General features: G+C 38.4%; 1 protein-coding gene across 5 annotated transcripts in view; it reads right to left on the reverse strand.

Moving 5' to 3' along the window:
• Positions 1–22,964, reverse strand: part of LOC142078937 (uncharacterized) — a 31,113-nt gene that overhangs the window by 7,014 nt on the left and 1,135 nt on the right. For all 5 annotated transcript variants that reach the window (XM_075142265.1, XM_075142264.1, XM_075142262.1 and 2 more), the window contains 12 exons: positions 21,995–22,063; positions 21,500–21,530; positions 17,015–17,074; positions 16,509–16,589; positions 15,690–15,826; positions 13,654–13,776; positions 7,784–7,826; positions 6,509–6,628; positions 5,553–5,694; positions 3,486–3,531; positions 3,057–3,116; positions 827–934 (listed from right to left, as the gene is read on the reverse strand). In XM_075142265.1, coding sequence (XP_074998366.1) covers positions 827–934; positions 3,057–3,116; positions 3,486–3,531; positions 5,553–5,694; positions 6,509–6,628; positions 7,784–7,826; positions 13,654–13,776; positions 15,690–15,826; positions 16,509–16,589; positions 17,015–17,074; positions 21,500–21,530; positions 21,995–22,063 — 1,020 coding nt within the window. The remainder of the gene's footprint in view (positions 1–826; positions 935–3,056; positions 3,117–3,485; positions 3,532–5,552; positions 5,695–6,508; positions 6,629–7,783; positions 7,827–13,653; positions 13,777–15,689; positions 15,827–16,508; positions 16,590–17,014; positions 17,075–21,499; positions 21,531–21,994; positions 22,064–22,964) is intronic.

Consider the following 22,964-nt stretch of genomic DNA (forward strand, 5'->3'; position numbering starts at 1 on the left):
ACACTGACAATTCTCCAAGAAATGTTGGGAGGGATAAGGAATAATGTTTCCTATGCCAAATATGTTGAATGGATCACCACAAGAGGAAAGTTCCTACCATCCCTGCTGATGATGGGGGAACGAACGAAAAATCATTCCAAGCGTGGAAACTGTGGAGATTATGGTATAATGGACTGTGAACGGGAGGTATAGGGAACACAAGCGGCAACCACAGCAGCCTCAAAGTACTCCTCAGAACACCTCCATACTACGCCTATGTAAAGACAAGTCAATCAAAAGTAATAGCAGAGAGGGAAAAAAACTGGGTTTCTAATAGTGTGTGAAGAAAGAGACTTCAAAGGGAACAGTCCAAAGAGTAGGACCAAAAAAAAAAGTTGTGTAAGAAAGAAAATTAATGTCAATGATGTTTGATTACACAGTGAATGAAGTGAAGGCTGGGAAAGGAAATGGGATACAGAACAAGAGTGTCAGGGAGGTCAGTGGAGATGAGAAAAGCTTAAGTTAGAATTGAAAAGGGGGAAAAAGAGCAGAAAAACTTAGATGTAAGGAAAAGGATGGGGAATAAGAGGCAAGATGATTTTTAGCTTCTCTTAAAAAAAAATACCCAACCACCTTTGAAGAAAAAGTATTAAGACTCCTCAACAGAAAAGCTATAATTTTATCCTATCATCACTACAAAAATTCAAGAATTTAATGGCCAAAACTTAAAGTACAGTCTCCACAGCAATTTTTTTAAAGTATAATTAAACTATCTATAATAATAAAAATGCATAATTACAGGAATCTACAGATTTGTAGAATAAAACCAAAACAAAATGCAAATTACTTTTTTTGATGCAGCCTGCTGACGATATTCCACTAGTGCATCTGTAAGAGTCTGTGTAACTTTTAGGATAAATGAAGCATCATCTTCATTCAGTATCTCAAAGCTTTGCTAGGAAAAAAAAAAACAAACAACAACACACAATAAAAAAAATCTTCCCTCTGAAAGATTAAAGCATCATCATGTATAAACAAAACGTGCAGGAACCTCATTTTTTATGTCTCTGTCCTTCTGTCAGACATAGCTAAAGTTACAAAGCAAAGTTTTTACTTTTAATCCCATGAATTGGGCAGGGAAGGCAGGGCAGGAAATGGAAGGGGATCCTAATAGAAGGCAGCTGCAGCTATCCGATACAATCCTTTGAAAAGGAACAACCCAAGATACACCTGGAAATACATACAGGAAAATGCTTTTCCTTAAGTATTTTAATCTCCTTCCAAGATACCTGCATACAAATGAGTATGTACAACTTCCCTGAGGCAACATAGTCATAACCCTTTTCTCTAGAAAGTAGCAACAATCCAGAACACTACTGAATGTAAAAATACATGCCGCCTTGCCTTATACTAATGTTCTTCTTCCCAAAAAGCAGCCTTTGAAACTCTGAAGCTCTAGTAGGGGACCAAATTCTAGCTAACAGCCCTCACAAAGAGAGCTACCTGCATAACGCTCTTGTCTACACTAATAAAGTTCTGCTGAAAACACTTCCACTGGGCACAATGTAACTGAAATGCAGGTCTGTCCTAACAATTCAGTGTCTTCTGGATTAGAAACAAGCAGCTGTAAACATTCCAGACAATGGAAAAAAAGTAATAAAAAAAGTAGCATTAAGTTCATATGTGACAGCATAACAGGGATTATATTATGTTTTTAACAATAATAGTATTTATTATGTTTTTAACAATAATAGTATTTATCTCTCCTGGTTTGCACAAGTTATATTTAAAGATGATCTTCTCAAAAACTAGATGGAAAAAGAAGATTAAACTTGGGCAAGGATATCTCTGCTATTAGGTAATAAAAGAAATACAATTATTTTAATGACAAAGCTGAGCACACTGATTTTCACAGTTAAACAAGTATACAGTATGCATAATTATTGAACAACTGGAATTATTCCATGATACGAACAGCAAGACCAAAAAAGATATTTGTAAAATTACTTTCCACTACATAAGAAGCCTTTTGAATCCAACAACAATAGAAATACATAATGCAGCTTTTAAAAAATGACTGTAGATGCTAATATTAAACAATTTTCAAACTTTCCAAAACAGAACATTGTTCCAATCACATTGCCAACGGTCCTCTTTTGTTCTTGGAGGACAATCATAATAAGCAAGAGGATACCGCAAAACAAATTCAAGTTTTATTAGCAAGGTGCAATCTTTACACATCATAATTCCCTATTAAAAAGTGGAAAAAAAGATTTTATGATAGTCAATAGCACTTAAATTACCATGCAGTACCTGAGTCACAGCAACTATCAGTAAAGATTTTCGTATGGTTTGTCGCTGATGCTTTTAATAAAATCACCATTTCTGTATGCAAGACCACAAATGTTGTTAATACATCTAACAACTGGCAACTGCTAGTTTTCCACTCTTTCTGATTGCATCTCTGCTGTTGATGTGTACATAATACATATTTTCAACAACTGAACAGAACTCTACCACTTACTTTACAAAGGGAATAGGTAGGTTTTTTAGTTTATGTTTTTTCTGTTTTTAAGTATACAACTTGTATTTTATTTCTTAAAAATTGCTTCTTTCCTTTCTGCATATCTCAGATATTTTTCTTCATTCTGCTTCCTTCCATTATTGAATTATATCTTTCCAAATTCCTCATTTGAAAATGGTAGACCAATTATAAAAGAAAGAAAAAAAAATTAAAAAAGGTCATTTTACTTAAGCATGTAGTTCAGGAGTGGAGTTAAGCTATAGTTGAGAAAAATGCATTAATTTTCAATGCAAGTCATTCCTCTGACAGTAAACCAGTACTTTGGCAAAAACCCTGTCTAGAAACTTTAGAATTAATAGATATATTATAAATTCAGTGGTATTAATTTTATTCTGAATTCTACCTTCTGACAAAATATTTTGTTAGATTAGCAGACTGCCTACATTTTGGCTTTCATGTTACTTGCTACATTTTAAACTTAGTAATTCTGTGAAATCTTTTTTTTTTTTTTTTTTCCCAAAAATTACATTGCAAGGTAAGATTTAACACTCACCAAATAACCCAACAGTTCTTCTTGACTAGTGAATTCTTCAGGATTTGCTGTAAATTCTTGCTGTTTAATATTAAAAAAAAGAAAAAAGTCCAGAGATCTATTATGAGCAGTAATTATAAATAAAATTAAACAGTAGTTACTATTATGGTTATAACTAAAATTAAACAGTAATTACTATTATGCTTATAGATTCTTGCTTTAATTAAATTGTGTGTGCTTGTATGAAATGTGTACATGTGTTTTCATGACAAAGTAGGAAAAAAACCTCGTTCTTAATAGTTTGGCTTAGTAAATTGTAGCTAATTTATTGTCAATAATATTATTAATTTGAATAAGCAAAAGCAAACACCATTGCCAATCATATATTAAAGTAATTATTTCCCCAACTATTTGTAAACTGGAGCAACCCATTAATGGAAAAATATTCACCTCAACTTCCTTGTTTTCTTCCTGCAATTGTTTATTGGTCTCACACCTTAAGATAGAATAAAGAATAAATAAATTAATAAATAAAACAGTATACGGTTGGTTGATCTATCAAAAATCTGTAGCCAGTCAATAATTGATAATCAGTTTAAATTCCTAACACACTACTACTACAGTAGTGCTGACACACACTAAAAGGTTACATATTATTTCCTTGCAGAAATCCCAGTGGTCCCAGATATCATCGTAAAAATTATTTATGAGGGTTTTTTTAGTGTGATTAGCTACTACGTAAGTTCTAAAACCCAGAATTAAGAAAAAAGTTTGACATTGGTAGTAAAAGCTGTAAACTTTTACTCTGTGTAGCCACAGAGATACTGGGCATACAAAGATTCATATGGCTAAAAGTTACTAACCCATATTTGTGCTATTCTGCAACTACAACTACTACAGATGCATTCCATCCTTTGCAAACCCAGGAACCAGGACTGAGAGTGGTTGGGTTTTTTAAATTAACCAAAACCATATGACTGCCAAGCCTAAGCCCTCCTCTTTCTTGAAATCTTTCTTAGGAATCAAAAGTGTAGTAAAAGCAGATGATACATTTAATGAACTCAAAATAAAATAATTTACATCTTCGGATGGCTGTGCAGAAATTCACTACAAAGAAACTAGGAGTAATAGAAATTCTCAGACTGATACTGCAGAATCTTTCAGTGGAAACATCATTTGACTGCTTCCTGTCAATGAGAATCTGATCTTATTCCTTTTAAGAAACTATATATTGAGTTCATGTCTCTCAGAAGTCTCACAAAAATAAACAATAAAGGAACAAGCTGAAGTACTAATTTAGTAACTAACTTCCAAATCAGTCTCTCGCTGAAACACCTGGCTGCTCATAGTTACCCGGGATCTATCTGAACAACTGGATTAAAAGAACAACATTAAGTGATTTTCCAAAGGATGCTGTTCTTAAAACTTAAAGTACAGGACTGCACAATGAGGATCAGTGTAAGGTAGAAATAGACGGCAGCATTTCCAGATGTGGATATCTCAGCTTTTATTGGTTCCCTATTTTTGATGTTTTCATTAACTAGTTCACTCTCCAGATTAAGAACTGTTACAGTTATTTGAAAGCCAGACAAATGAACACAAAGATTCATAAACCTGGACTTGAATCTGGTTTCAATTAATGCTTTTCCTTAATGGTTGCCCCACAGAGAGGCAGAAGTCCTTCAAAAAGACATTTCAGGAACAAGAAAATTTCTCCTTTTACTGGGTAACAGTAAACAAGCAAGAGATGTTAGCCATCCGTGTCTGGGAGAGATACTACTGGTTTAAAGTTAAGAAACATTCCAAGAGAATGTCATTAGAGCAAAACAGAACGAATTGCTGGAATAAAAGTCTTATATTTGGGTTGATACGTGTATTATATCCCTTATTGAATGCTTTCCTCTGGTTCCTGGTGTTTTACAAAGATGACGGATGTTGGAGATATCTCGCTTACACAAAGGCTAATAGTTCAAACTAAACTCACAATACTGTTATTAATAAAGATGTTTACAAACAGCAAACACAGTTTCACCATTTTAGAACCACACACAATACTTCTTATTGTTCTTCCCTTAAATATTTTGTAAAGATGAACCCCAACTGTTACAGCTATTTACTGATTGTCTTTTCCTTCTAAAATCAGTTCATATACCACCCTAATTATCTGACATGAACTCATAACAGTGAGGTTTTTTAAACCACGAGGGAACATTCTTTTTGAACTTGTAATACATGAGGATTATGCCTTAAGGATAACACAGTTAAATATAAAAACTAGTTGCATCTAGAGCAAAATCTGAAGTCACTTTACATACACTAGGTTTTCAGTTGATGAGAGAAGTTTGCAGTTGAGCACAATTTTAGAAGACAAGCACTTTACTATTATAGCATGCCTTTCTTCATCACAGCACGCACTATGCAAATCCAGTGTAGACAGTTATCATCTACATTTTCCTTTGAGTAAATTTAAAGGGTTTTGGTTTTGGGGGTGGTGGGTTTTTTGTTTGTTTGTTTTACTTTTCTGAGTTGTTGCCTTTGCTGCCTTCTTCAGTCTTGTTGCCTTTGCTGCTTTCAATAGCCCAGTTAGGTTCAACCTTCTCATCTGGTTTTGCCTGTTCTTTCTGACTTTTTTCCTGCTCCTCTTGAACATTCTTTTCATCTAAAACAACAAAATCAGTATATGTAGTAATGGTTTTCCAATATTTTAATTTAAAAGTGTTCTTTGCTTAGAATTTTTTTAAAGATCACATCAATAAAACCTGAAGGTTAAAGTAAGGTATCTTGTGGAGAAATAAAATAAAAACTGAACCTAAAAATCAAAGATTTGGTTCAGCCATGAAGCACAAGTTTATATTTCTGATCAGAAATATTCCGCATGAGAATAATTATAATGCATTTAGACAGAATCCTAATCTCACCTTTGACATTAAGTCTACAACCAAGCAGCAGCTTCTGATGTTTCTTCAGTTACATGGTGTTCACTGATTTTTATATTTAATTCTGGTTTTGTTTTCAAGAAAATATGCATTAGTCAAATATTTTAGATGTCATTCAAAAAAAAAAAGAAAAATCTATCCAATCTATTTCCTTTCTATTCTTCTTGTGCTCTAATAAGCAGTCTGGCATGCAGCTGTTCCCATTTTTTTTGACTGACACCAAAGAACAGCTTATATGCCCAAAAACAGTCTGTGCCTTCCCCCAAAAATACGCATAGTAAAAATTTCTAATTATGAATCTTGTCTTGTTTCTGTTCCAACATATCCAGCAACGTTAAGTAAAACTGGACTGTTTTCTTCGCAAACACTGGGATTATTCTTTCCCCTGACACAGACCCCAAACCCATCCACACACTGCACAAATTCACCTTCTATAGCTGAACTATAGAAGCTATAAACAGGTACATACAGAGTAACCATGCATTGGTGAAAGTTATAAAAAAAATTTAATAAAAAAAAAAGTCATTTTTCTCTTACCTGGAATAGGGTCTGGCATTTTTCCATCCTTATTTATACAATCTGTTTTTTCTTCATTACTAAGGGACATATCCACATGCTGAACTTTAGCTTTTGAAGGGCTGTCATCTGCATTAGGATCTAAACAAACATGCTTGAAATGTAGCACAACGGCATTATCTTGATAGAGGAGGGTTCTAAGACTGCACTTCATTTTCAACTAGCTCTGTTTCTGTGCACTATCAGTTACAAACATTAAGAATAATTTTATAAGCATTATTATGTGAAAACATATTAAATATGAACTATAAATTAATAACAAAGTTTTAAATATTTTATACCCTGGTTATAATTACATACATAAATTTCTTAAAAGATGTAAATATTATAAATATAGTAGAATGCCACATAGCCATGTGCAAAATTAGACACATTGATCAATAAGTTACTGTCAAGAAACATAATTCAAATACGATTCAACTTATTTCAAAACACTTTCCTAGATTCAAAATGGATATCTTTCCTCTTCAAACTATGACACTGCTAATCTAGATCATTATAGAAATAATCTTCTCATTACTTCTATTGTGCTATTTTAAGACACTATACTAATTACATACTAATACGCATTAAAATGAAGTACATTAGTTTTAATTCAAATCTTTATTTTTCATGCAGGTATAAGAATGAGGCTCTCATAGCAATTTTTAGCTATTTCCTAAAGTGGCATGCAATTGTACTGTCTGTCCATCTGGATGACATTGTACTACAGTGAGTTTTGAAAGATTAAACTGAGTGGAGAAGTCTCACAGATACCACGTTCCTACAATTTTGTAAGTATCAATGGCTAGTAAAACAGGAAGTTTTCTTCCACAGGTAAGAGCTATAGCTATGCTTTAAGAATTCTGTTTGGCTTTCTGGACTGCAAATTAAATACACACATGGAGCTCCAACCTGCTCCGTGTTCGCAGTTCACCAAAATGATCGTGAGTAGTTGGCACTGCAGAGACTATAGCAGTTATCAGATAAAAAGAAATCATAGGTGAAGGATCCCGGGAAGCGAGGGGGACTGGGATGGAAAGAGGGAGAGAGAACAAAGCCATATAAAACAGGTCTCTGGTTATGTTGCCCATAGAAGAACTTGTTCATCCTGTACAAAATGCAGCTTGGAACTTAAGCACAGACTACAATTACTGACCAAATCTTTCAATTTGCCCTTAAATCAAGCTGATTTAGATCAAAGGGAGTTTACCCAAATTAGAAATGTACAATTTACATGCTGCTGAGCACACTTACATTCTTGCCATCTCCTCCTCATTATCGGAGCATCTGTAACAACCTAAAAATAAACCCCATTTATGTTAGCTATTTTGTGGATAAAATTATTCCATAGGTATTTCATCAGATATATGACCAACAGTGTTAAACACATAAGTGTAAATCCCTGAATGGATATTCAAAAAGTCATTTATGGGTTCTGCCTCTTCCTCCTGTTCTCGTGATGGCCCTGGTTCATCTTCATCCCTTACTAAACGAGCTGATTTTACTTCTGATCTTAATAAAGGGGCAGAACCCATCTGTATTTCTGGAGTGACAGGGGGATCCCAAGACTTAACTGTACTGGAGGCCAAAGTGAGCCTAACCAGGAATGAGTGGCAAAAGCACCCCATTGTGACTGGCCCAGAGGCTCCGTGCATCCTTGGCATAGACTACCTCAGGAGAGGGTATTTCAAGGACCCAGAAGGGTACAGGTGGGCTTTTGGTATAGCTGCCTTGGAGACTGTCCTGGTTTCGGCTGGGATAGAGTTAAATTTCTTCCTAGTGCTGTGTTTTGGATTTAGTATGAGAAGAATGTTGATAACACACTGATGGTTTTAGTTGTTGCTAAGTACCCTGCTAGTCAAGGACATTCAGCTTCCATGCTCTGCCAAGCGCACAAGAGGCTGGGAGGGAGCATAGCTGGGCAGCTGGCCAACAGGGTATTCCATACCATGTGACGTCATTCTCAGTATATAAATGGTAGACGTTCCAGGAAGTAGCGATCGCTACTTGGTTATCGGTCAGCATGGGTGGTGAGCAATTGCATTGTGCATCACTCATTTTGTATATTCTGTCATTATCATTATTATTATTATTTTCCCTCCTTTTCTGTTCTGTTAAACTGTCTTTTTCTCAACCCATGAGTTTTTCTCACTCTTACCCTTCCGATTCTCTCCCCATCCCACTGGGAGGTGGGAGTGAGCAAACAGCTGTGTGGTGCTTAGTTGCTGGCTGGGGTTAAACCACGACAGAGACAGAGGAAATTAAACAGCTGTCTACCTTGCTCAGTCTCTCAGAGGACCCTTCTGTTGTGAGGCTATTGAGGGTCAAGGAACAACAGGTGCCAATCGCTACCACAACGTTGCACCGGCGGCAATATTGCACCAGCTGAGACTCCCTGCTTCCCATCCATAAGCTGATTCATCGACTGGAGAGCCAAGGAGTGATCTGCAAGACTCGCTCACCCTTTAACAGTCCCATATGGCCAGTGTGAAAGTCTAATGGAGAGTGGAGACTAACAGTAGACTACTGTGGCCTGAACGAAGTCACACCGCTGCTGAGTGCTGCCATGCCGGACATGCTAGAACTCCAATACGAACTGGAGTCAAAGGCAGCCAAGTGGTACACCACAACTGATATCGCTAATGCGTTCTTCTCAATCCCTTTGGTGGCAGAGTGCAGGCCACAGTTTGCTTTCACTTGGAGGGGTGTCCAGTACACCTGGAATCGATTGCCCCAGAGGTGGAAACACAGCCCTACTATTTGCCATGGACTGATCCACACTGCACTGGAACAGGGTGAGGCTCTGGAACACCTGCAATACATTGATGACATCGTCGTGTGGGGCAACACAGTGGAAGAGGTTTTTGAGAAATGGAAGAAAATAGTCCAAATCCTTCTGAAAGCAGGTTTTGCCATAAAACAAGGTAAGGTCAAGGGACCTACACAAGAGATTCAGTTTTTAGGAATAAAATGGCAAGATGGACATCATCAGATCCCAGTGGATGTGATCAACAAAATAACAGCCATGTCTCCACCAACTAGCAAAACGGAAACACAAGCTTTCTTAGGCGTTGTGGGCATTTAGAGAATGCATATTGCAGATTACAGCCTGATTGTAAGCCCTCTTTATCAAGTGATCCAGAAGAAGAACAATTTCAAATGGGGTCCTGAGCAACGACAAGCCTTTGAACAAATTAAACGGGAGATACTTCATGCAGTAACCCTTGGGCCAGTCCAGGCAGGACAAGATGTAAAAAATGTGCTCTACACCGCAGCCGGGGAGAATGGCCCTACCTGGAGCCTCTGGCAGGGGAGGTGCCTGGGGAGGCACCAGGGGAGACTCAAGGTTGACCCTTAGGGTTTTGGAGTCAGGGAATCCAAGGCCCGCTATACTCCAACTGAGAAGGAGATATTGGCAGCATATGAAGGGATTAGAGCTGCTTCGGAAGTGGTTGGTACTGAAGCACGGCTCCTCCTGGCACCCCGACTGCCGATGCTGGGCTGGATGTTCAAAGGGTGAGTTTCCTGTACACATCATGCAACCGGTGCTACGTTGGGTAAATGAGTCCCACTGATCACATAACGGGCTCAAATAGGAAACCCCAGTTGCCCAGGAACCTTGGAATTGATCATGGACTGGCCAGAAGGCAAAGATTTCAGAATATCGCGAGAAGAGGAGGTGATGTGTGCTGAAGAGCCCCCACTGTATAATAAGCTACCAGAAAACCAGAAGCAATATGCCCTATTCACTGATGGGTCCTGTCGTATTTTAGGAAAGCATTGGAGGTGGAAGGCTGCTGTATGGAGTCCCATAGGAATTATTTATAGCTTGGTGGGCCCATGACAGCTCAGGCCATCAAGGAAGAGATGCAACATATAGATGGGCTCGTGATCAAGGGGTGGACTTGACCATGGACACTATTGCACAGGTTATCCATGAATGTGAAACATGCACTGCAATCAAGGAAGCCAAGCGAGTAAAGCCTCTTTGGTATGGAGGACGATGGCTGAAATATAAATATGGGGAGGCTTGGCAGATTGATTATATCACACTCCCGCGAACCCGCTACGGCAAGCGCCGGCAAGCGCTATGTGCTCACCATGGTGGAAGTAACCACCGGATGGCTGGAAACATATCCCGTGCCCCACGCTACAGCCTGGAACACCATAGTGGGCCTTGAAAAGCAAGTCTTATGGCGACATGGCACTCCAGGAAGAATTGAGTTGGACAACAGGATTCATTTCTTAAAGAACCTCATAGACACCAAAAGAGCCAAAGAGCATGGCATTGAGTGGGTATATCACATCCCCTATCATGCACCAGCCTCCGGGAAAACTGAATGATATAAAAGACTGTTAAAGACTACACTGAGAGCAATGGGTGCTGGGACGTTCAAACATTGGGATACACATTTAGCAAAAGCAAAACCTGGTTATTCAACACTAGGGGATCTGTTAATCGAGCTGGGCCTGCCCAGTCAAAACTTTTACGTACTGTAGAGGGGGATAAAGTCCCTGTCATGCACATAAAAAATATGCTGGGGAAGACGGTCTGGGTTACTCCTGCCTCGGGCAAAGGCAAACCCATCCATGGGATTGCTTCTGCTCAAGGACCTGGGTGCACTTGGTGGGTAATGCAAAAGGATGGGGAAGTCTGATGTTTACCTCAAGAGGATTTGATTTTGGGTGAGAATAGCCAATGAATTAAATTGTATTATGTTAATTGCTGTATAATACTGTATATCACTTCTATGGTGGCTATATGCCATATCAATGATATAACAGTAAGAATCACCTAGATTAATGAAGAATGAACTTTGATGAAACTGAGCAAAGTGCAGCGATGATAGAAGCGGAAGAGCGCAGCGATAATGGAACCAGAACTAGCTTCAGCATGCAATAATCCAACACCACACACCATCTCTCCTGCCCTGAAGGACTGTTATGACAGATGGAGCCCAAAGTCATGGGCTAAATGAACTCAACGAACATTTTATAGGAATGGCCCATAAACTTAGGAAATTATATCTGTGTGTATATATCAAAAGACAGGAAAAGTGGTGGTGATTAATTGGAATGTATTGGAAAGTGTGAGACCTGGGCATGACGTAGATGGTATGGAATAAGGGGTGGATGCTGTTACGGTTTCGGCTGGGATAGAGTTAATTTTCTTCCTAGTAGCTGGTCTAGTGCTGTGTTTTGGATTTAGTATGAGAATAATGTTGATAACACACTGATGTTTTAGTTGTTGCTAGGGAGTGCTCACCCTACTCAAGGACTTTTCAGGTTCCCATGCCCTGTCAGCGAGAAGCTGGGAGGGGGCACAGCCAGGACAGCTAACCCAACTGGCCAACGGGGTATTCCATATCATATGACATCATGCTCAGTATATAAACTGGGGGGAATTGGCGGGGTGGGGGGGAACTGCTGCTCGGGAGCTGGCTGGGCATAGGTCAGTGGGTGGTAAGCAACTGCATTGTGCATCACTTATTTTGCATATTCTTTTATCATTATTATTATTATGGTGATTTTCCCTTCCTTTTCTGCCCTATTAAACTGTCTTAATCTCAACCCACGAATTTTACTTCTTTTTTTCCCCCCCGATTCCCTCCCCAGTCCCACTGTGGTGGGGGGGCAGTGAGCAAACGGCTGTGTGGTGTTTAGCTGCCTGCCAGGTTAAACTACAACAGTCAGTTACCTGGACACTTATTTACCACAATTAAATTTTTGTTAAGAGCTAAAAATCCAAATAGCTGGTTTCAGAAAATATAGCAGTAAAATTAAACCAGGTTATGCACGCTCTGTTTGAAAGTTCCTTAAATCAAGGATGGATTTGCTATGGATATAGTGAAACTGTTCCTAGAAAAACAAAAAAGTCTACAAAATATAGATGGAATTAATTATTTCTATATCCATGAACATAAACCTCAAGTAAAATATACAGTCTTGAGTCAAGAAAAAATTTGAATTAAGTAGGTCAAAAGAAAAAGTTGCTGCCAATAGTCAGTTTTGTTTTTCTTTTTAAGCAGAGGTTAAAAATGAAGGATATGCAGACAGATTGAATTTGATGATCTGAAATCTCTCCCTTCTAGAGCATTCACTCTAGAAGAAAAACTTGATCTTCCAATATTCCCATACTTTTTTTATTCAAAAAAGAGTAGGATCAGTACAGGCTCTCATCCTTGAGCCTAGCTGTGATAGTATTGCACAGAAAGAAACATGGGTCTTTTTTCAGATGGGCAGGACAGAAGGAGCTTAAACACAGTAACATTGTGAACTCCACTTTGAAATGAGACAATAGCGTATGCACGTTAAGTAGCATTAGCAAGAGATCTTGCCAAGAAACACTGCTTAACAAGCAGGATGTCAACAGACATTGAATTGATGGAGAAAACAAATTTAATGTATACCATAAAGAACACTAAGATCTGAGTAAGCTTGTCATGAATCAGAATGGCAAGGTACACCTGAAGGAGAAACTTTGCCAATATCCTGCCCGGTTAAAGGTGGTTAAACATTTCTAAATACTATTGTGGTGTAAACATCAACAGAAAGCAATATGAAGATATCTTCATAATAACATGCTTCTAAGGGTGCAGCTCCCCAAGAATTTAAGATTGTGGTGCTCCTGTGATCCCATGGCATTGCTGATAATCTCATATCTACCTGCAAATTCCCACACTTCCCCCTGTAGTACCAGAATTTTTACCTGGCTCCCCCCAAAATTGCCACAAGGTGCTAACAAAGCAGCAACTAATTCAGAAAAGTCATAGTTTCCTAGCAACAACTAAACAAGTTATTTTACACACACACACCCAGCTGGGAATTGATTAAATATTAATATAGATATTTTGTGCACTCTAGAGTCATACTTCTGTAGACTCAGGTAGCATGAGTATTATTTCAAACAAGAGAAATACTTATGACGGGAGTGACCAATGGGAAATTGTGTTCAGAGTAATCCTGGAAAAATTATTAAGATGACAAAAAGCACTTGTAATAACGGTTAAAAAAGCCAAGATTTTCTTACCATCCAAAGCAGATCTGCCCACCATAACAGAAATTACTCTCTTTTTTTTTTTTTTAATAAACATAAAACTTCTGGAATTCTTAAAGAAATGTACCTTTATTTGTTTTCTTCCTTCTTTCTTCTCAATTGTTAATGCAACTTTCCTAACTTTTCTGTTCAGTTCGGAGCCTTTACCCTTAACTTCATCGGATTCTGCTATCTCAGGATAATGTTGTTTCTAGAAAATAAGGAAATGCAAATCCTGAAGTTACACTTTATCCTATGCAACTCTTTCCAGATCTAGCATAGCTAATAATCATGGGAGATAAATCAACTTTTACAAATACATAGCAGAACTTATTAAAACAATTATTTATAGAATCACAGAATAATTTAGGGAACTGAAGCCAAATCTTCTGCTCAAAACAGGGTTGACAGTGAACACTGAACTGGTTGCACAGGGTTTTATCCACTTTGGTCTTAAAAACCTGTGAAATCAGAGATTCCCCCATCTTTCTGGGGAACCTGCTCCAATGCTTGACTGTCCTAACAGTGAAAAACTTCTTTCTTATATCAAGTATGAAACTCCCCTGTTTGAGTTTATGTTACTGCCATGCATCTCCATAAAGGGCTTGATTCTGCCTTCTTAATAACCTCCCCCGAGGTATTGGAGGGCTACTGTTAGATCCCCTGATGCTTTTTCTTCTCCAGCCTGAACAAGCCCAATTACCTTAGCCTCTCCTCACAGGGCAAGAGCTTCAGCGCCCTGACCATCTTGGCAGCTCTCCACTGGACTTGCTCAATTTCATCAATAACTTTCTTGTCTGCAGTAGCACAAAACTGGACAAAATATTCTACGTATGCCCTAACAAGTATCAAGAACAGGGGAATAATCACTTCTCTTGATCTACTGGCTATACCCTTGTTAGTATAGCTCAGCTTGCTGTTAGCCTTCATTGATGCCAAGGCACACTCCTTATCTTAAGCTTGTCCACCAGGACCCCCCGCTACTTTTCAGCAGAGCAAATTCCAGCCATTTAGTCTCCTGCCTATCCCACTGCCTAGGATTAATCCATTCCAGGTGCATGACTTAAAAGTTATCCTTCTTGAATTATTATATTTTATAGTATTTAAGAATATAACAGGGATGCAGTTAACAAGCATAAGATTCAGAATTGCAGGAAACAGTTCAAAGCAGACAAGAAATACAAGAGCGGAGAATTCAAAACCACCAATACAAGTCTCACTCAGCATGTATATCTGAATTAGTGACCAGAAACAGCATGATGTTTACGAAGGATATCATTGCAGACACATCACAATACACCCGGTAGCAACACTAGCTCTAAAACTGCCTCAAAATGCCATACGAAGTCAACAACTTTCTATGACTTCAAGATATATGGGATATAATACCAGCTTTGAACAGATATTTTATGGAAAGTATCAAAATACTTTTCAGAATATTGCTTTCTCAGTTTTGTTAAAGCCCATCCTAAACAAATATATTCAAGTAAACATTTCAAAGACTGGACAGCCTCATTCCTCTAAACATGCTGAAAAAAATAAACAGTTCAAGCAAAATGTATTTAAGCATTTGTGGGCTGACATGAACGTTAAGAGCTTTGCAAATTTCCAGAAAACAGGCACAGAACTTACATGGCTTGTTCAGCCACAAAACTGGGAATAAACCTCTTTTTTTTTCCACTTATTCCAAGTCACAGCCTCTATCCAATACATATCATGTTCATTTATAATTATGTTCTTTTTAGTCTAAAGTGTCTGAAAGATGGAACAATTTCTTCACTGATCCAGTTCTTTAAGATAATAGAAGATTTAGCCAAAAACCTACTTCTAGTCAATTTTAGCTGTGAATTTCACTATTGGCATTACTGGTCAACCAAAACAGAATAAACTAAAAACTCAGTGTCAGCAATGGACAGGCATACACATTATTGATGAGCAGAATTTTAAATCCATTTATCACAGCATAAACCAAGTTGCACAGTTGCAACACAAACACACACATTTTCACAAAATCTTATGTAACACCTTTTTTTTTTAATGATAATATGACTAGCAAATTCTCTACTTAAATTATTACATGAAAAAAAAAAAAACCCCAAAAAAATCTTTACTCTAAAAACTTACCAGGTATGCCAGTCTATGCTTGGAACCACAAACATGCATGAACATGTTACTCAGTCCTGTTTTACAGTGACACAGCTGACATTCATAGAGAAAAGGAAAATTGTCTTTTGATCGGTATTCAATTATATAATTAAGTCCTGTATTGATAAAAAAAAAGTTAGGAAATTTGATGTTCGCTGAAACAAATAATCAGTGCTAGTTACAAAAGCGACATTACAGGAAACTATTACTATTGCATGCCAAATACATGAATCAAGATTTTCAGAACCATCATTATTTTGTTATTTTATCTTTTGGGTGTCAAGACTTCCTCAACACCAAAGGTACAAAACTGAATTTCTTTAAGATGCGTTACGTTTACCACATAGAACTTGACAATTTTTTTTTAAAAATCACCTAAAAAATTAATAGCAACAATTCTTTTGTAACTACTTAAAAGGGAATGTGTTTTAATATATGCCTTGTAGTTATTTTTCCTGCCCACTCCGCTCTCCCTTCCCTCCACAGGATTGGCAGTTAAATTGCAAAGAACAGTAACAATCATTTAAGTCAAAGTTCCTTTCTATCATATCACCTTAGATCGTTTCTAGAGCATACTTTCAACCTGTGATATCTACCCTAATCAAAAATATTCCAGGCCAAATCCAATGATTTTGTCACTAAGATCAGTCACTTTCATACCATACTATTAGGTACTCAATGTAAACTTAATAAGATTTTATTACAGATTATCTAATTTTACATTTTAAAAAAATTACTCAATACTCTCTAAAGGTAAACATCACACAAGCAAACAATTACAGTATTAAAAACCCTCACCAAGTGCAGGTTCTGAATCTTTACACGTATTAAGCTGTTCTTCCAAGGTCTGTCCATGAAACCTCTCTGGCTCAGTTTGCACTGTAAGATAAAATCAATTTTATGTAATCCAACATCATCCATCTATCAATCAGTCTTCAAAGTCTCAAGTCACATCACAAAAACCCTCCAAAAAGAAATAAACTTCTCTTTGGCCTAGAGAAAATATGCTGAGAAATTCACATTCAAGTAAATCCCTGCTCATACATGGCCCCCCATCACAAATTAAGTCAGTTATTGAAAAACTTTATCCCCCCAATCCTATTTTCACTCTTTTTATAGCATTTTGTTTGCAAATACTGTTTTAAGTATTATTACAAAATATTACTGCAGATGGAAAATAACAGTGAACAGAAATGAATTCCCAATGACCTGCTAAGGTCTAGACATCACTTGTAACACTGTACCTCAAAACATTTTATTTCTCCCTCTTTTCTTTTTCTTTTTTTTTCATTAAACATTCTTACCATAATCAGGAAGCTTTACAGGTGTTTTCACTTGCTCCCCTGAGCCACTTGCAGTTTTAACTAAATAAAAACAAACCAGAAGTGGAAATAAAATTGTAAGTACAAAAACCAATTTGGTATGATAATGGATTTTTTTAAAGAAAACTCTTTGAGCTTTTGCCAACATGAGAAAAATAACTTATATTTAGTTTTGAATGTACTATGAGATTTTTTTTGGAAAAAAATGGTCAGAAAACATTCACACCAAACAATAACGAAGTTATTTAATGTCAGGCAATTCAACAACGCAGATGGAGAGGAAGACCAACCGAGCCAGTAGTTATCGCACAACATGGGTTCAAACACACATCACAAAATTAAATTATTAACCAGTGGCTTAAACTGTAAGTAATTTTGGCTGTAATTTAATTTATATATAAGACAACCTTCAATAAGGGAAAAGCCTGACTGATTCACCACCGTGCAAATTTCTTTTATTCTGTAATGAACAAAACTTCATTTCATAAATTTCAGGACTACTTTAATCCAATACATCACAGCAATTAAGTTTAAATCCACTGAACTTGAGGTGCTTAAACTGCCAGCCCACTGGCAAGGCACTTGACTCAGCCCATAACCTTTCCGTCTTTTTGAAAAGTTCTGCAGCTATCTGCTCCCCAGTCAAATATTTTTTTCTATCCACATACGGCATGTGATAGGGCTGGGGCTGCAGACCTTAAGCAAGGTGAGACAGAGATGACCACGTAACATGATCGGCCATTGAGGAACCTGGAGAGAGAGAGATATCTGTAGGAGATGAGATTCTGTGTGTTTGGGAGTGGAATGCCAAGCACGCAAAGGAAGCAAGTTGCTACTCTTTGAATAGGGGCCTAATGCACTCACTATAGGACAACAAGAAGAATAGAATTTCAGAAATTCAGAAAGCTCAGCATTTTACTACATGGTAATAAATAAATAAATAAATAAATAAAGCAGTGCCTGAAACAACGCCAGCTAATGGCAAATTTGATTTTTTCATCTCTTAAATGCCCCTCAACCCTCTTGCTCTCCTGTTGCAAGTAATCTCGTACTAAAACATCAGATATTGATACGAAGTTGAGCATAAGGCTTACAAGAAACCCTAAATAGCAGGTGGGAGTCAGAAGGCTTCAATCTATACTACTGGGAATGTGAAGCTCAAGGGCAGCCTTGGCTGCAGTGACCATGAAATGGTGGAGTTCAAGATCCTTAGGGCACCGAGGAGGGGGCACAGCAAGCTCACTACCCTGGACTTCAGCAGAGCAGACTTTGGCCTCTTCCGGGATCTGCTTGGTAGAGTGCCATGGGATAAAGCCCGGGAGGGAAGAGGGGGCCAAGAAAGCTGGTTAATATTCAGGGATCACCTCCTCCAAGCTCAGGAATGATGCATCCCAACAAAGAGGAAGTCAGGCAAAAATGCCAGGAGGCCTGCATGGATGAACAAGGAGCTCTTGGACACACTCAAACACAAAAAGGAAGACTACAGAGGGTGGAAGCAAGGACAGGTAGCCTGGGAGGGATACAGAGGAATTGTCCAAGCAGCCAGGGATCAGGTTAGGAAAGCTAAAGCCCTGATAGAATTAAATCTGGCCAGGGACATCAAGGGCAACAAGAAAAGCTTCTACAGGTACGTCAGTGATAAAAGGAAGACTGGCGAAAATGTGGGCCCTCTCTGGAAGGAAACAGGAGACCTGGCTACCTGGGATATGGAGAAGGCTGAGGTACTCAATGACTTTTTTTCCTCAGTCTTCACCGGCAAACGCTCAAGCCACACCGCCCAAGTTGCACAAAGCAAAGGCAGGGACTGGGAGAATGAAGAACTGCCCACTGTAGAAGATGATCAGGCTTGAGACCATCTAAGGAACCTGAAGATGCAGGGGGATGGGACCCCGATGGGAAGTCGATGGGACCTGATGAGATGCATCCATAGATCCTGAGGGACCTGGTGGACGAAGTTGCTAAGCCACTATCCATCTTATTTGAGAAGTCGTGGCAGTCCGGTGAAGTTCCCGCTGACTGGAAAAGGGGAAACATAACCCCCATTTTTAAAAAGGGAAAAAAGGAAGACCCGGGGAACTACAGGCCAGTCAGTCTCACCTCTGTGCCCAGCAAGATCATGGAGCAGATCCTCCTAGAAGCTATGCTAAGGCACATGGAGGACAGGGAGGTGATTCGAGACAGCCAGCATGGCTTCACCAAAGGCAAGTCCTGCCTGACCAACCTAGTGGCCTTCTATGATGGAGTGACTACATCAGAAGACATGGGAAGGGCTACCAATGGCATCTATCTGGACTTCTGTAAGGCCTTTGACACGGTCTCCCACAACATCCCTCTCTCTAAACTGGAGAGATATGGATTTGATGGGTGGATGAGGAATTGGTGGGATGGTCCCATCCAGAGGGTAGTGATCAACGGCTCAATGTCCAGATGGAGATTGGTGACAAGTGATGTCTCGCAGGGGTCCGTATTGGGACCAATACTGTTTCATACCTTCATCAATAACATAGACAATGGGATCAAGTGCACCTTCATCAAGTTTGCAGATGACACCAAGCTGAGTGGTGCAGCTGACACACCTGAGGGATGGAATGCCATCCAGAAGGACCTGGACAAGCTCAAGAAGTGGGCCCATGTGAACCTCATGAGGTTCAACAAGGCCAAGTGCAAGGTCCTGCACCTGGGTTGGGGCAATCCCCAGTATCAACACAGGCTGGGGGATGAAGGGATTGAGAGCAGCCCTGCCGAGAAGGACTTGGGGGTACTGGTGGATGAAAAGCTGGACACGAGCCAGCAATGTGCGCTCGCAGCCCAGAAGGCCAACCGTATCCTGGGCTGCATCAAAAGAAGCGTGGCCAGCAGGTCAAGGGAGGTGATTCTGCCCCTCTGCTCTGCTCTGGTGAGACCCCACCTGGAGTACTGCGTCCAGCTCTGGAACCCTCAGCACAGGAAAGACATGGACCTGTTGGAGCAGGTCCAGAGGAGGGCCACAAAAATGATCAGGGGGATGGAACGCCTCTCCTGTGAAGAAAGGCTGAGAGAGTTGGGGTTATTCAGCCTGGAGAAGAGAAGGCTTCAGGGAGACCTTATTGCAGCCTTTCAGTACTTAAAGGGGGCTTAGAAGAAAGATGAGGACAGACTTTTTAGCAGGGCCTGTTGCGACAGGACAAGGGGGAATGGTTTTAAACTGAAAGAGGGTAGATTTAAACTAGATATAAGGAAGAAATTTTTTACAATGAGGGTGGTGAGACACTGGAACAGGTTGCCCAGAGAGGTGGTAGATGCCCCATCCCTGGGAACATTCAAGGTCAGGTTGGACAGGGCTCTGAGCAACCTGGTCTAGTTGAAGATGTCCCTGCCCATAGCAGGGGCGTTGGACTAGATGACCCAAACTATTCTATGATTCTACTGCAAGAGAGAGTCACATATGTTTTGATTACAGAGATAATCTTCATGAAAGCTTTTCTTGAATATTTAAGTTACAAACTATACTGTGTTGACAACTGATGAAGCTGCCAGCTCATTCCTACCAATTAGATTTTACTTAATACTGTCTGCATTACCACCAACCTTCTGAAATGATCTTAATCAAAAGATCAGAAGAGTAAAAGAGAAGAAATAAAGTGTTACGGAGATAAACCTACAAAGACTCTAATTACATGAATCACATTCTGGTCACTAGAACTCATCAAGTTTTTTAGTGGCCAACCAATCCTTAAAGAAAAAAAAAAAAAGAAGAAAGAAAAAGACATGATGACTATCTGCCAATTCACCTCTAAACATTCCAGGGCATCCATTTCAACAGCACCCAGCTCGTAAATATTTAAATTTGCTTTACAGTCTGTACAAAATTCCCAGACTGGGTCGGTGGAATGACTATGCATACTTGGGCCACAACTTTCAAATCAAATTCTAGGAGCAGTGCATTGTAGAAACCTGTAAATACATTTTGGTGCATCATGAAACAGAAGTAGGAGAACAATTATGAACATAGTTAGACCTTCATTCCTTCTGGAACTAGATCAGTTCATAAAGACCTGGGGAAGGTTTAATGATATATTAAACCTATTAAAAGTACTTTGCTTCAGCTAGTTAAGGTATTTTTAATAAGCTTTTTTGAAAAACAAATATAAAGTATATAAAGAAAGAAGTATTTCTACACGCTTTAAGAAGCATAGTTTTTTAAAATGTATTTTAAATCTTGAATTCTTTAAGGTTTCTCAAAATTTTAATGTAGGTGATTTGTAGTATTGTAGCTAGCACTTTTTAATAAACTTTGCATACCTCTTGCTCATATTTGATTGATTTCTGTAGCATTAGATAGTTATGTCATTAAAAAACACAAGACAGGTCTTAAAACACAAGCCTCGAGAAAGTCTTTTTCTTGTTTGTTTCATAAACAACTACATCGGGATGGGGAGAAAAGTGCATGTATAGAGCAGAGCAGGAAGTAAAAAATCTTGCACTTACCAATGCCGTGAGCTTTCAGTGCTTCTTCAACCTAAGTTACCAAGTCATCAACCAACAAGGAAGACAGACAGACAAAAGATTCAAAAAATAACATTGCAAACATTTTATTATTTATAAAATAATTAGATTAACACCAACACCACAGATTATCTCAGGTGAATAGATAATTACATGAAACTTGAAAGAGACATACATCTTTTTCCCTAGATTGTCTATGATTTAAATAATTCCATTCTGCGTTTATTAACAGCCACATACTCTCATGTATTGTCTTTACTAATCCAGAATACAAGACACAAAGTTGTAACAACATTTTCTGATAGGACTAATGTACAAAACTAAGTTCTACTTTATTGCAGTAAAGCAACAAAACTAGTTAAATATCTGAAATTGCACATTTTAATACTACATTAAAAATTAGATTTCAAACCCATATTCTATTGTGAAATAAATCTGTAAAATCTGAGAAGAGGTGGATTCAAAAACTGATCTTACCGTCTTGTGTTTGAATCCAAGGAAGTGAGTCTGCAAGTTTAATGCAGAAGCACACCAGATTTTGCAAATCTAGGTTAAAGAGAAGAGGTATTTCTAGCATTGCACACAAACCAACAGAAAAAAATACCACTGATATCAAAACAAAACAAATCTGCTATCGAAATGTCAGTATAGGTAAGTTCTACAAAAGTACTATTCCTGCAAAGACAAAATAAAGCAGCTTCTAGAACTTTTCTTTATGAGGCTCCAAGACCACCCAATACAGCGTAATGAAAAGGAATCTCCATATCACATAAAAATTTCAGATGTCTCCAGAACCCTGCAGCTATCTCATAGCATATTTTTGTGTGGATAAGTAAAGACAGATCCAAGATCTTCCTCACAAACTCTTAACCAAGTCTGAACCAGAGGCAAGGCATAATTGTAACAAGCCAGTACACCTGTCTAAGATGAGCCAGTTGTCCTCAGTGCCGCATCCAGACTGACACACTTATCAGTTTGGGGCCTGCCTCACTCACATGCATATGAAGTTTTCCAATCACAGCTGGTTTATGCCTGGGCTGGTTCAGAACAGGAGCAGATTAGGTTCAAATTCAGGTGAATGAGCAAAGGCAGTCCAAATATTTTCTCCTCCTCTAAAAAAATCAAGATGCTTAAAAACAACAACAATAAACCTGAGAACCAGATAAATTAGGAATATTTTTTTTTCTGAACAGGAGCTGCAGTTTAATCTTCCACTTTAAAAGAGTGCCTTTATTTAGAAACATAATATTATTAAAATTATTCATTTTAATATCTTGGTTCCTGACACACATCCAAGTCAAACATGACAAAGACAGCAGAATAAGTTAAACTCCAGTGCTATTTATCAATTTTGCTCAAGAGGAGAAAAAAAAAAAGTTCACACTTAGTTTAGTCCAACTTTGTTTTACCAAAATTATTTTGTATTAGTTACAATTTTCAGTAAGGA

Source organism: Calonectris borealis, chromosome 2, assembly GCF_964195595.1.
Source record: "Calonectris borealis chromosome 2, bCalBor7.hap1.2, whole genome shotgun sequence".
Taxonomy (NCBI): Eukaryota; Metazoa; Chordata; class Aves; order Procellariiformes; family Procellariidae; genus Calonectris; species Calonectris borealis.